Consider the following 14,138-nt stretch of genomic DNA (forward strand, 5'->3'; position numbering starts at 1 on the left):
CGCAGAAGTGCAATACAACACACGGAATTTGCTGCACCTTCTTCCGCTACCCATCAAAGTTAGAGCCCACTCTCTGATATCTTCCCCCCCCCCCCGCCCCTGTGAAAATGTGTACTGCGATTAACAAAGAGGGGTAAACAATGTTCACTCTCTCTTTATCTTTTGATTTAAAGATTTCGTGACTGCAGGGATTCATATTCTTGGTTCTTTCGGTAAAGTCACCACGTAGAAGGGAAACAATAAAATAATAAAAATATAAAACAATTAAATTCTCACGACGTTTCGACTGCATGTGTTGCAGTCGAAACGTCGTGAGAATTTAATTGTTTTATATTTTTATTATTTTATTGTTTCCATTCTACGTGATTTTACCGAAAGAACCAAGAATCTGTCTTTATCGTTACAGTTCAGTTCAAGGGGATCCCGCCGTAGTGTAACAAATGGGCTCGCTGCGTCGGCAGTTTTAAAACAATAAGCTATGGTTTTTTCAAATTGGCCAGCCTACGTCTAACCCAGCAGTGTTCATGGGAACGCCCCACAGTTAAAGTTGATTGGCGGGTCACAAGTGGCAGGGTAAAGTGTGGGCACTCTGATCCTTTTTATCGAAATGTCTGGCTACAATTCTAGATTTGAAGCTTTCGTGACTGCAAGGATCCATACTCTTTGGTTCTATTCGGTAAAGTCAAAGGGTATGTCTGGCTACAGTGGAAGAGTAGGCCAAGACTCTGTGGAGCTCCCTCGAGTGGAGGCCCTTCTGCCAGCAGTGGCGTGAGGGAGCAGTTGAAGTGCCGTTTCGGTTAAAACTTTAAAAAGTCAAGACTCTTGGCCAACGAGTTAACAGATGTTCACAGTGTCGAGTTTGCGACATGATCATACTGTACATCCTTAATCTCGTGAGAAGTTTTTTGACCCGATCGATGCGGTAGAGGTTCCAAACAGATCTTCCGGGTCCGTGATTATATCTTGAAAGGGGAAAAAAAAGCCGTGAATTCAACCCAAAGAATTTGCACGTCAAATTTGTGGGGTTTTTTTTGTTTTACCAATCACACTCGCCATGTCGATGTCCAAACCGTTGGGTAGATGACAAGCTCGACATGGCGGGCAGCGTTTCTTTAAGGGAGAAACATTATTATTTATTTACAATGCCCTGTTTGCTTCACGACTTAAGAACGACCACGCTCCAGTGCACAGCGAAGTTACAACACCTCCGATTTGCTTACACAGTGGTCATAGTGATGGTATAAGATTAGGATCTCATCACGTGGCCTACGGCTATCACATGCCATCGTTGTGTGTGATTTCCACTACTGGTAAGCCTGACACAAAGGAATAAGCTGTAGTGGATTTTTACTTATTACACATGCATAGCGATTTCACGTGTGGAAGCTCCAAATTACAGTGACATCGAAGGTCAATTTAGCCGGTGCATGCAAGAAAACATATTTGTCAAAGGATTTATATACAAACAAATTACAATATGTATATTTAAAACAACAAAAAAATCTTCCATATCACGAGTGCTATTCGAAGATTTATTCAGAAGAAATTACGAGATGATTGCGACTAGGTATTCACGGTTAAACAGCAGGGCTGCTTAAGTTATGTAGGTTGCAGATTAGCTGAGATGGAGCAAAAAAGGGTAGGGAATGTTTGTGAAGCTGGTGGATTAAGTGCTACAATCTGGCAGGCACTTACTTATACACATAAGGGTACTCAAGCACGGAACACAAAGACAAAGATCCCCCATACAGCCTTAACAGACTGCTGGGGCAAGTGCTGTGAGCGAGCACCGATGAAGGCCGCCACGCCCAGCCGCCTTTGTCTCCCAAGTGGCGATGCTTTTACACAGCGCACCAGGTACTCATTTTAGGCTGAGTCGACCGAGGGGATGTCCAGGAACCGATTCAGATATGAGCGGAAATCGAACCTCAAATCGCCGGGATTCGTAGCGCTAACTGCTACACCACCGCTGCCCCACCGCTGCCACAATCAAGCATGGACAAAGACAAATATCCCCCGTATAGCCTTAGCAGACTGTAGGGGCAAGTGCTGTTGGCGAGCACCTATGAAGGCCGGAACAGTACACGAGGGGGTGGGGTGGCCAACACCACGCCCGACCGCCTTTGCCTCCCCAGTGGCGATGTTTACGCACCGCATCAGGTACTCATTTGAGGCTGAGTTGACCTAGGGGGAGGCCCAGGACTGGGTCAAATAATCGTCACCAGTGTTGGCCGTGAGCGGGAATCGAACCCGCGTCGCCGGGTTCATAGCGCAGCGTAGCGCTAACCGCTACTACACTACCGCTCCCCTTAACGCACGCACACGCATGCGTGTGTAGACACTCGCGCATGCCAATGCATACACTGACAGACATGTGAAAGCATGCACAGCTGATACACGCACGGACATGTGTAACCATGTGGAAACCACACGCATGCAAAGGCGACCCAGGAACACGCGTGCTCAGACGCAAAGACAAAGGTCACTTTGTTTGACGTGGTGAGCTTTTTTTTTCTGCGAGGCCAGGATTATTAGCGAGTGGCCGATTATATCATCAACGCCTCGTGAAAGGGGAAAGAGTCCATTGCCTTTGCGTTATTTAAATGGCGGCATTAATACACAAAGTTAATTATTCCCTTTTAGCCTGAGTTGACCTAGGGGAGATCTGTTGGTACCAACTTAAGCGCAGTAATTGCAGTTGATGTGCAATTGATTGTGATCAAATCCAGACCTTGGGAGATGTGACGCAGCTGCGTGTGTGCGTGTGTGCGTCGGACATACATTGCGCACAACGCGAATTTCATTGCAATTATACCATGAAACCTGGAACTCGCTAAAATGGCACGTCAAGATAAGCGATAGGAAAAGTTTTTTACTCCCATTGACAACAAGTAAACACACACAAAGGTAAACATTACAATCTACAAGGTGCCTACTAAAAACGATTTAGTATTTTGTTATTCGCCAGGTAAAAGCCCACTGTGTGATATCGCATAGCAGCCAAATGCTCTGAACGCGCGGTGACTTTAAATGTGGAGGGAAAAAACCGAAGGAAACCGGAGAAAAATCCACGCGACCAAAGGGGAGAACATCCAAACTTCAAATATACAGCAGCAGGTGTCAGGGTCGGTATTGAACCCACGTTCTCCTGCACACCAGGCGAGGTAGTTAACATATTCCAGCAAAAAATGCAATCCATCACCCCACCGAAAGAAATCCGTAGTTATTTTTTTGTTGAATGTGTCTCGAAGATGGATACATCTGACACCATACGGGTAGCGTCCACGGCTTAAAAATGGGATACAGTTGCAAATGCTGTTACTGCATTAAATTCCATTCTGCAAGTTTGTACTGTTTAATTACATTCCAAAACCTTATCTTTACTTACAAGGATAAGACGGTGATGTTTTCAGATGATTTTCCAAAGCTTGCTATTTCTGTGAGTTCATTGTGAGCCACTTTCCTAAAGACGAAACGGGAGAAGAGAGAGAGATGCATCAACGCGCATCATACAGCAGGACAAAAACACGTTCAAGTATTGCATTGCAAAGAATGACATCACACACAGTTCAATAAAAACACCAATAGTACGGATAGGTGTTCACCCCCCCCCCCGTTGCTCCAGTTTCCTCCCACACATACGCGTGTATGTTGAACTTCTTTCGCACCGTACGTAGCCAACCGTGCTGATCGGTGGTAAACACTCATTAATTGGCCGAAACACCTCAATGTATAGAGGACAACAGAGCTTGAGGGTGGGGCAGCGGGGATTTATTGCGGTGTGTATACGTATGTATGTATGTTGAACTTCTTTCGCACCCGTACGTAGCCAACCGTGCTAGACGGAGGCGTCGGCTTACTGCCCAGTTGAGATTATTATTAGTATTACTATACACGGCCTCCCCGGCTAACATTAGGAAACAATGTTCTACCGCTGTGGGTCTATTGTCACAATAAAGCAATCGAACCCTTATCTACAAAGACGCTGATCGTTTACCGAGGTAAAACAAGTGAAAGGCAGAGGTATGACCTGCAAACAGCACTTGAGGCTCCTGCAGTCAAGGGACCTTGCAAGGGACCCTTAGCCTATATTACCACTGTCCAAACAGACTGGAATAGTTGTGGAAACCCACACATCACCCCACCACAAGCAAACTGTCAGCCAGCCGGTTTAAGGGCATTCCCATTTTTTTTTTACTGGGAGCACATTTATTTATTTTAGTTACAGCTCATCGGTTGGGTCAACGCACTTCTGGATCAATGTCGGGTCAGCCATTGGGGTTGTTTGACCATACTTCACCATGCTGGTCAGTACAGGTTGGTAAATAGGGTTAGGAGCAGGACTGGAACAGAAGTCAGCTGCCAGTGATGTTTGGGGTGCTGCGGTGGCAAAATTTTAACTACCTCGCTTGATCGTGGGTTCGATCCCGACCCTGACGCCTGAATATTTGGAGTTTGCATGTTCTCCCCGTAGTCGCGTGTATTTTTGTCCCGGGTCCCCCGGTTTACAAACAACACGCATTCAGAGTATTTGGCTGCTATAAATTTGCATGTTTTAAGGCACTTCGTTTGGCTATCATTTGCGATATCCAGGTTGCTTCTGAAAAAAGAGCTATATAGCTCAGTGGGCCTTACCTGGGAAATTAAAAAGTTTAGTTTTTAGTTTTAGCCTTGGCTGGAAATCAAACTCAGGTCACTGGGTTCGTAGCGCAGCGTTGTGAATCAGTACGCCACTGCTCCCCCACTTATTAAATAGATGGGATTCCCGCTTTGGCTGGGATTTGAAATTGGTACCTCCCGGGTCACGGGCCCCAACCACGTGAGCCTCTACATCACCGCAGAGAACATAACAATAAAGGGGGATGGATGAGGATTATAAAAACTCACATTCATCAATAACATTTCCTTAAAAGGAAAAAAATATATATTTGTGTGACAGCCAACTTTTCGGGGCAATGACCATTCTTCAAAGTACATAAATCCATTGCCTGAAACGTTCCCTTCTTCCATGAAACGTTGCCTATTGTGTATATGTGTGTGTTTTTTTTTGTTACGTGTGCTTGTGCACCCATTGCCAACGCAGAAGCGGCATCAGCACTGGCATCACCCAAACGGACTCAAATCAAGCAGTCTCGCCGTGAAGTGAGAAGACTTAAGTGTATACACGTGCATTCAAAAAAAAAGAAATGTATCACGATACGAATCCGTCCAACGGCTATTAAAGTCAAGTCAAAGTGTCACCGTCACGGGCAACGAGCTAGCAGTGGAAACTCCACGTTCCCATGGCAGGGACCAGTCGCTGCATACAGATGTTGACGTCCCAGACGTGGTCTTCATCTTGTGATCCGTGCAGGGATAATTGGCACGAGTAGGCCACCGACGGGCGACTTGAATTTGTGACGTTTCCAATTTGTGAGTCAACTGTCAGCCAAGTGGTATGCCTCAGTGCAAAGCAGCTGGACCTGTGCAAGTTGGTGTTTGAAGTTTTTTTTTATGTTAACTGACAAATAATATTGTACTCTATGATTATTGACAAACGGGAATCGATCATTACGTACAGCATACACATGGCAGACACAGAGTGGAATAGAGTTGACCCATAATGCAGTTGAATTCAGTTCGCTTGACCAACAACAAAGACTAAAATGTGCTTGACACGTGGGTGTTATGGAAGAAGGGAAAGACAGAGCTGGTGTGATAAGTCTAGAGCTGAAAAATGTGCCGATGGGGAAGCAAAGAATCCATGAGAATTCTCGGTGAGAAGGCAGGAGGTGTATGTGATACATATCTAAGAGGGTCACAGCTGGGGATAGGTCGAAACAGGATTCTGGAGAAATGAGAATGCACGGAACGAGGGGGAAGAGGAATGAAATGGAGGTGAGCGGTCGCACCGGAGTTCCCGGTGAGATACGCTGAAGATGGAGGAAGACGGAGAGACTCCGTCGTTAGACATCACAATTCGGGTTTTATATAGAGAAAGAAAATAAAGGGCCTTTGTCATGGGTGGAGTTTGGAGTGGGTGGGGGGGGGGCACGGGGGGCAATGCCACCCCCTTCCCCCCCAAACTGGACACCTTTATTATTTTTTCAGTAGTTTACAAATTTATTATATGCACCCCGCATTCCTAATGTGAGGGGCAAAGCGACCCCCCCCCCGACCCCACACCCCAAAATCTCCGCCTATGACAGTCGCCTTTGTTTTACGTTTCTTTGTTAACCCTGGAAAGGCTCACCGAGTCTCAAGCCTCATTGTTCAGGAGGGTCCTGCCAAGTGTTCGTGGTAAGGGGGCGATGCTGCTGCTGCGTGTAATCCCAATTGAGTAATGTCCAGGTAATATCCCAGCATTGGGATGTTTGGCCAATAGCAGTCGCATTCTGGGTGGGGGGGGCGGGGGGCTTTGTTTATTTGTTTGTTTTGTTTTTACAAAAGTATAAAACTTTTTTCTCAGTCGTCACGGGCAGAGCAACGTCACCGCGATGACGTTGGTGGCAGCTGAATTGATAACTTAGCAGAGGAACTTGTAGGTCAGGGACCAAAGCCACAATTAGAGACACCCATGTTGGCAAGTTTTCAAAATAATAATAATAGTGTTGACTTGGGCAGGACACATCTCCGGACAGGGTCGGTGCCAATTATTTTGTTTGATGCTGGCATTTTTGCCAGCATCAAAGTATGAAAAATAAGAATAGGTTTTACCCTTTATGGCAATACATCAGGTGTTAAGAAAGGGTAGATAACCTATTCTTATTTGTCATATTTAATTTTCGTTAACGATTCATTTCAATGTTTGTACTTTTGTTAGATTTTTGGCTTTTTTCTCTCCATTTTGGTGACTGCGTATGAGACCTCTGCTGTCCTCGGTTGCTCAACTTATCACTTGGGGGTCGAGCAATTTTTTTTTTACTTGAAACTCGAATTCGGGCAGAGTAATCGCGAAGGAATGGCAAACCTACGGAGAGACCAACACACCCAAGATTGACGTCCAGCGTGGAGGTGGAGCGAGGAGACTGGCATCGTGCTTTAGCAGGATGTACAATATGGATTGTGGGATCGTAAAGCCTTGCGGGATGGCAACGCCATGGGCAGATGATCGCTGACAATGGTCATCATCGTTCATTCCGTATATTGCGCCATGTGCCTCCCACACAGTATATATGGAGGCACCAAAGCACCCGGTGTTTGAGATAATTATTAGGAAAGTGATGGTGTAATAACAATTAACTTTGTATTAAAAAGTCCCTCTCATATCAAAATATATCGAAGTGCTGTATGTAAAAAAAAAACTTTTACTCACTGGTACAGATACAATCTGATAGAAATGCAGTCAAAGACAAAAATAATATTAGCAGTAAAGACGATTACACTCGCAATACAGAAATAATTCCGACAATCCATGATAAAAGCCAATAGCAATCATCATTAGGATAAAGGTAAAGTCCAATCATGACAAATACGGTGGCAAAAAGTAAAAAAAAAACACAGATAATATATACCACGAATGAGAATTAATCAACTAATTTAAAACCCTAAACAGAGCTTGAGACTACTCTCTATTGATGACGAAGTAAAATGGATAAGAGCTTATTAAATTTTGAAGGGGTAAAGTAAAATCTCATGCATGGCTTGGCAAGGTGGCATGCCTGCGATATGGGGAAGCCTCGAATAGCTTCAAGGTCTCTGCCCTCTGACTTTCTCCAAACAAAAAAATCGTATCAGTTCCTGGTGGTAGCGCCGGTGTGCGTACATGCAGTGCTTATATCGAGCATCCGGGACACGCGGTCAGTCGCGTGCATTACTGCGGCCATTCACAGTGATCCTATTCATCGGCAGTCACGAAGCTGCCGAGTTCGGGCTCATTGAATCAAGACGCGAGTCTGTGCGCAGCCTCCCACACGAGCAAGGCTGTAACGTGGCTTGGGTTGTAACATGAGAGGAATGCAATACAGATGAGGGTCGTATTATTGTATCACGTGACAAACAGGGACAAGGGCACGTCTGGGTTGGGTGGCCAGCACAAAAGCGTGGCTTGTGGAGTTTTCTTTTCCTCACCCTCTCCCTCTCTTTCCTTCCTCAAGGGCGGTGCATGAGCAGCGCAAGTTAACTCGAGGCGGACAAGTTGCTCGATGTGGAAAAAAAAAAACCCGTGATGAAAACATCATCCTTGGACCGGGACAACAGGCAATGCCTCAGGTCAATGGCATTGGACACTTGACTGCTGAAGGCTGCAATTAAGCCTTGACGATTGAAGTGGATGTCAAGCTTTGCGAATCTATCCAGAGATTTAACCCTGACTAGATGTGTATAAAATCAGTCGGAAGGGCAAGGCGGCTCAGAGAGTTAGACCGTGCACTGAGCCAGTGCTCACAAAATCCTGGGACGGAATCTGGGATTCAGCCGCCCGGTGATTAAGCCAAGTTCTCAAGTGTAGATAATTTAAGGTCTCGGGCCCAGTCGATCCATCACTGGACGAAAAAAATAACTCATTACATTAAATGTGATATATATTTTTTTTCACTTAACGCAGCTCATATTAGCTCTGAAAATGTATACGTTTGGTTTTAATTACATGCGATTAACATTTATAAGTAAACCAGCACGCGAACTCCGGTCATCCTTGGAGCGGCTATTGGCTAGCCACCGGACAAAGGCGGTCACCGCATCGCTCGCTTTCAGGTGCGCTTCTGCGGCCGTCTGGAACGCTCCTCATTCCGATATTAGGAAGCCACTGGAGCTTTGCACTTTAAAATAATCGATATTGAAAACTAATTCATATGGAACTAGCTGTTTTATGTTTAATTCTAGATTTAAAGCTTTCGTGACTGCAAGGATCCATACTCTTTGGTTCTATTCGGTGAAGTCACGTAGGTAAAAAATAAAACAAAAATCACGACGTTTCGGCAACAACACCAGCGGCCTTCATCAGGTGAAGGGACCAGACTGTCTCGAGGACAGCGCTGGAGTGAAACACAGTTACGCTCAGACCGCGACCTTTAAGCTGTGTGCGAGGAAACAAGGTGCCTTGACAAAGGAATTAGCATAAAAATTAGCATTTGATTGGCCGACTTAGCATGATGAACGGTGTAGAGGTGGTGTACATGCGGGTGAACCTCCGATTAGCACGGTTGGCTACGTACGGTGCGAAAGAAGTTCAACGTACGTACATAGAGAGTGGATAAAGAGGCATACTCAAATGACTTCCGAAGCCATCTTTTGGGGCGGCTGTTTTCTGGCACAGCAAGAGCCCCGACTGGAAATGCATTCATCTCCCATCACAACTCTGACCGCACAAGCGAAATAAACTCGAGTGAATTTAAGAAAGAAAAAAAAAAGCGATACAAAGACGGGAGTTATAAGCAGCGTGAATAAACACATCGCTACACAACTATAACCATAGGCTGAAAAGCCAATTCATTAAACCCATTCAGCTGCTAGCACGGCATTTTCAAGCAGACTAGGCAGACACCCAATAATGAATATGCCCCATTGGGTACACAATACGAAAATGCATTCACCACCGGAGGTAAACATCGGCACTGGCAGTGACACAGAGCCTCCGTTGTCCCCCCCCCCACCCACCGCCGTTTCGAAGGTAAAAACCCCACCATTGTTTTGCTCGTTGCTGGCAGGCAGGTCTCCAACGACGCTTCACAGCTATGGGGCAGCCTGCGAACTTCTTGTCAAACGACTGGTCAATATAACACTCGCCCCGCCGGCCGGGGGCTGGCACATTGATTTCAGAATTTCAGAGCCGTGTAGCGAAAAGTAAAACCTTCACGCAGGCGTGGGAGGCAAGAGTGCATTGATATTATTTTATACTTGTGACATTTGTTTTTATATATATATATTTTTTTAATTTGAAAAAGAAAATAGCGCACATTCGTGCCAGTATATGAGGCCATACAGATGCAACATTCCTGCACCCAAACACTGATTTACGCTCCTCGGTTCCCAAATACATATTTGCGTTGAAATGTTGCACGCCCTGATTTTAAAAGAATAAGAAAAATTAATCGGCTGTTCCTACAGCAACGTTAAACCTACTCACAAAGGTGTCGTTAATTTTGGGTGTGTTTGGGGCAATCAACATTCATCACGGGCCGTGTGACGTTATTTGGCACTAACTTTGTGTTTAATTAACGTGGTGAAAAACATCAGTATTGACGATGGTTCCAACACTTGAGCACAATGTCCGAATGTAAACGATTTGCCAATGTATTCTTGAAAGAAAAAAAAAAACCCCGAAAAATTAATCATAATTAAAGCGCTAACAATTTTTGTAACTGAAAATAAAGCCAAGCATTGTACGGATGCATGAATACAAAACAAGGTAACAGAATTTCGACTTGTTTTCATTACATTAACAATATTTCACGTACACGATTGCTCTCCGTACCGTTTTCCTACAGCAACCATTCGTGGGAAGGCCAACGCGCGAGCGTGTGCGCCCAGAGAGGAAGCACCACGCGTTGTAACGTTCCTCCCACGCTGCGATGGCGCGGGTACGTTGCGTGCGAACCCGCACACGATGTCAGAGTTGTCGGCGGACACGGAGCAAATACTTACACTTCCTTCAGGTTCAGCAGGCGGCTCATCATAGCGCCCGCATCAATGTCCTCCAGTTGATTGTTGCTCAAATCTCTGTAAAGAGAATTAATCATGCATGAGCGAGCAAGGAGAGCCAAGGTATCCGTGACGCTGCTCGACAAATCCACGCGCTGAGAAGACGAAGATCCTCTGTGTGGCCACTTCCATACGGGGCTGCCTGTGGAAAGTGTCGTTCAGAATCGTGATCAGAATCTGTATTTGTCTGTGGAGAAATCCGATAAGCTATGAAGCTCTTTTTTTCACACACGTTCAGCAGGTTCACACAGGTGTCCAGTCGGTGTGGTTTTTAAGTGAGCAGCGCTTCACGACTATTTACCAATTCGCATGCTTACCCAAGGAAGCCTCATCGAGTCTCAGGACTGTTTTTTTTTTCAGGAGGGTCCTGCCAAGCATTTGCATTTGGGGGGGCCTATGGTTGCTCCTTGTGATACCAATTACTGGAGTAATTTGCGGGTAATTTTTCATAATTGGGATGTCTTGGCCAATGCCAGTAACATTGCACGAGTATTATGTTTTACCTATGGGATGGAAGCAGAGAACACGGAGGAAACCCATGCAGAACAGGGGGGGAGAGAATACAAACTGCACACGCAGAAAGGGGCCTGATTCAGGAGTCGAACCCAGGCCCTTCTTGCTGTGAGTCATGAGTGTTACGGCTGCAACGCCCTGCCGCCAATTTAAGGTCACAGCTGCACACGGAGGTCCATTCAGGCCAGGCTGCCTTCGTGTAAAACCTCAGTGTTGTTGGTCCAAAACCTTACCAGGTGATCATATGTGGGCCGAGTCAACCTAAGAGCGGTGTAATGTCCAGATTTTAATAATGATAATAGTGACCAGACAACGGTTGTGCTTGGCCAGGAAGGAATCTTAACTTGCGCTGCTGGAATTGCTGAAATGTGCACTGACCACCCGCTGAGCCACCGTTGCACACACACGATGCACACTTGCACACACACGATGCACACTTGCACACACACGATGCACACTTGCGCACACACGATGCACACTTGCACACACACGATGCACACTTGTGCACACACGATGCACACTTGCACACACACGATGCACACTTGCGCACACACGATGCACACTTGTGCACACACGATGCACACTTGTGCACACACGATGCACACTTGCGCACACACGATGCACACTTGCGCACACACGATGCACACTTGCGCACACACGATGCACACTTGCGCACACACGATGCACACTTGCACACACACGATGCACACCTGCGCACACACGATGCACACTTGCGCACACACGATGCACACTTGCGCACACACGATGCACACTTGCACACACACGATGCACACTTGCACACACACGATGCACACTTGCACACACACGCTGTGCTCGTTGCGTGGGGTTCTTAAGAGCAGCAGTACGCAACACGCACGCTGACGCGGAGTACTTAACCTTGCAGAGGCGACATTTGACAAATGGAATGAGCGTTGCTATATTTAAATAATAATAATGCATTGTTAATGGCGACTCGGGGATACGGTTTCCCTTCTTTCAGAACTCTGCGGGGATGTCTAGGTCAGTCTTATAGTAGATAACTTGAATGTGCTACGCGAACGGACTGTGATTTCCCCAAGGGGACGTTCTAATTAGTTGAACGACAGCCAGGAGTGCGTGTTTGCCGTTACCGCCGGAGCGCAGCTGAGGATAACGGCGAAGATCGTCGAGAAATGAAAAATGAAAAACGCGGCCCCACAACAACAACAAAAAATCCCCACGCTTGGGCCACGTGATAGCAGCCATGTGTGGCAGTTGTATGAGGAACAGATTGTACCTTTCAAGTCACAAAGTGCTTGTACCTTTCCTGGGAAAAATGCACTCAAAAGTCCATTCGCACAGGAACTCGATCTAATCTATCAGGCGGCTAACGGCTCTTTAATTATTCGCAGGCCTTCGAGCACATTGTCGGCCGCGGCACGGCGGAGTTCAAATCCACGGAGGCGTTTCGTTCGCGTGGGAGGAGGGCCGAGTTTCCTTTAAAAAGTCAACTTTGGAAATGCACGGCACAACATCCCTGCGACCAAGATTCCTTTAATTTTGCCTTTGTGTTTCATTTGGAAGGTACAAAAAAAATAGACGTTGATTTTTTTGGGGAACAATAACAAACCGGAAAAAATGACATAACACAATTACATAATCCTGGATATGCCAGTTTCATTACAATCCTTTTACTACCGGGCAGGGACACGGCCTAACGGTAGCGCTCCGTTCGCCGCGAGTTGCAGAGCGCCGCGGTTCGAATCCAGTGGCAGCCCTAGCTGATCTCGTCAAGGAGTATAAAACATCGCGTGAACTCCGGTCATCATCGCAGCAGCAGCAGCTGTTTGCTAACCATGGAACAAAGACGGTCACCACATCGCGCATTTGCAGATGCGCTTCTGCGGCCGTCTGGAACGCTCTTCCGTCCGATATTAGGGATCCACTTGAGCTATGCACTTTTAAATAATCTAGATCGACGAACTCATTTATTTAGAACTGCTTTTTGGTTGTTCAAAAAGCATGGTTGGCGATGTACATGCATACATTACCTGGCTGCATCATAATCATAACACTGTGTAACAACATTTTTGTAAAAAAAAAATGTTCCTGGGTAGTAAGTGTTATTTACTAATTGCTATTGCCTCAAAAGTACTGAAAATGGATATTTCCCCCCACAAACTTTGCTTTTGTGACCAGGACAGCGATATTTTGAAATGTACCTATTTTCAGTGAGAAAACGTGGTGTACATTTGTGTCTTTCGTTCACGTAAAGTCCTGGTCACAAAAGCAACGTTTGTGGAGAATAATAGCCATTTAATGCACTTTTGAGGCATTAGCATTTAGGAAATGACACTTAGTATCCAGGAACAAAAATCGCGCTACACAGTGATAATGCTCCAGTTGGGCCATTGTGTGGCGGCATCAGGGAGCCAACTTGTCAAACAAAACCACAAATCACACAGTCGGGACGATGTCCGGCAATCATCGGCAAGACGCTCCCGCAAATGAGACTATCCTGGTCTCTTGAGTTCCCAGCCGGTTAAACAAAATAAACGTGTTGTGTGTTCTTTCGTAAAATATTTTTTTTTTAATTCCACATCCTCTCCTTACATTGTAACATCCTGACGTTCTGGATCGCATTACCAGGGGCTTGGATGATATCAGGCAAACCGGACTCATCAGAGGCGGGGGGGGGGGGGGGGTGTGGGGTGGTATATATGTGTTGTGCTATTGTACCGTTTTGACCTGTCTACATTTTCAGTCTTTTCACATCCCCCCCAAGCGCCGCCGTAGCAATCGACGTGGGACCCGCGTTGGAACGACCGCGGGAGCGTGACGGCGCGATTGACGCGCGCCGTTCTGGACATCGGGCCCCGCCGGCTTCACACCAGCATGGAAACAAGCCGCGTGGCAGCGGCTTAAATGCGATTGAACAAACGGAGATGGCGTACGTACGCTCGCCGACAAATATTCACAGCCGAGCGCGCAAGCCAGAAGACTCCGCAAGAGGTCTGCTCTGGTGC

General features: G+C 46.3%; 1 protein-coding gene across 1 annotated transcript in view; it reads right to left on the bottom strand.

Moving 5' to 3' along the window:
* Positions 1–14,138, bottom strand: part of LOC116952288 (leucine-rich repeats and immunoglobulin-like domains protein 3) — a 124,103-nt gene that overhangs the window by 84,620 nt on the left and 25,345 nt on the right. Inside the window, exons 2-3 of the mRNA XM_076074166.1 lie at positions 10,564–10,638; positions 3,389–3,463 (exon numbers count right to left, since the gene is read on the bottom strand). Coding sequence (XP_075930281.1) covers positions 3,389–3,463; positions 10,564–10,638 — 150 coding nt within the window. The remainder of the gene's footprint in view (positions 1–3,388; positions 3,464–10,563; positions 10,639–14,138) is intronic.

This window comes from Petromyzon marinus, chromosome 46 (assembly GCF_048934315.1).
Source record: "Petromyzon marinus isolate PM22_M1 ecotype Great Lakes invasive population chromosome 46, UKy_Petmar_22M1.pri1.0, whole genome shotgun sequence".
NCBI lineage: Eukaryota > Metazoa > Chordata > Hyperoartia > Petromyzontiformes > Petromyzontidae > Petromyzon > Petromyzon marinus.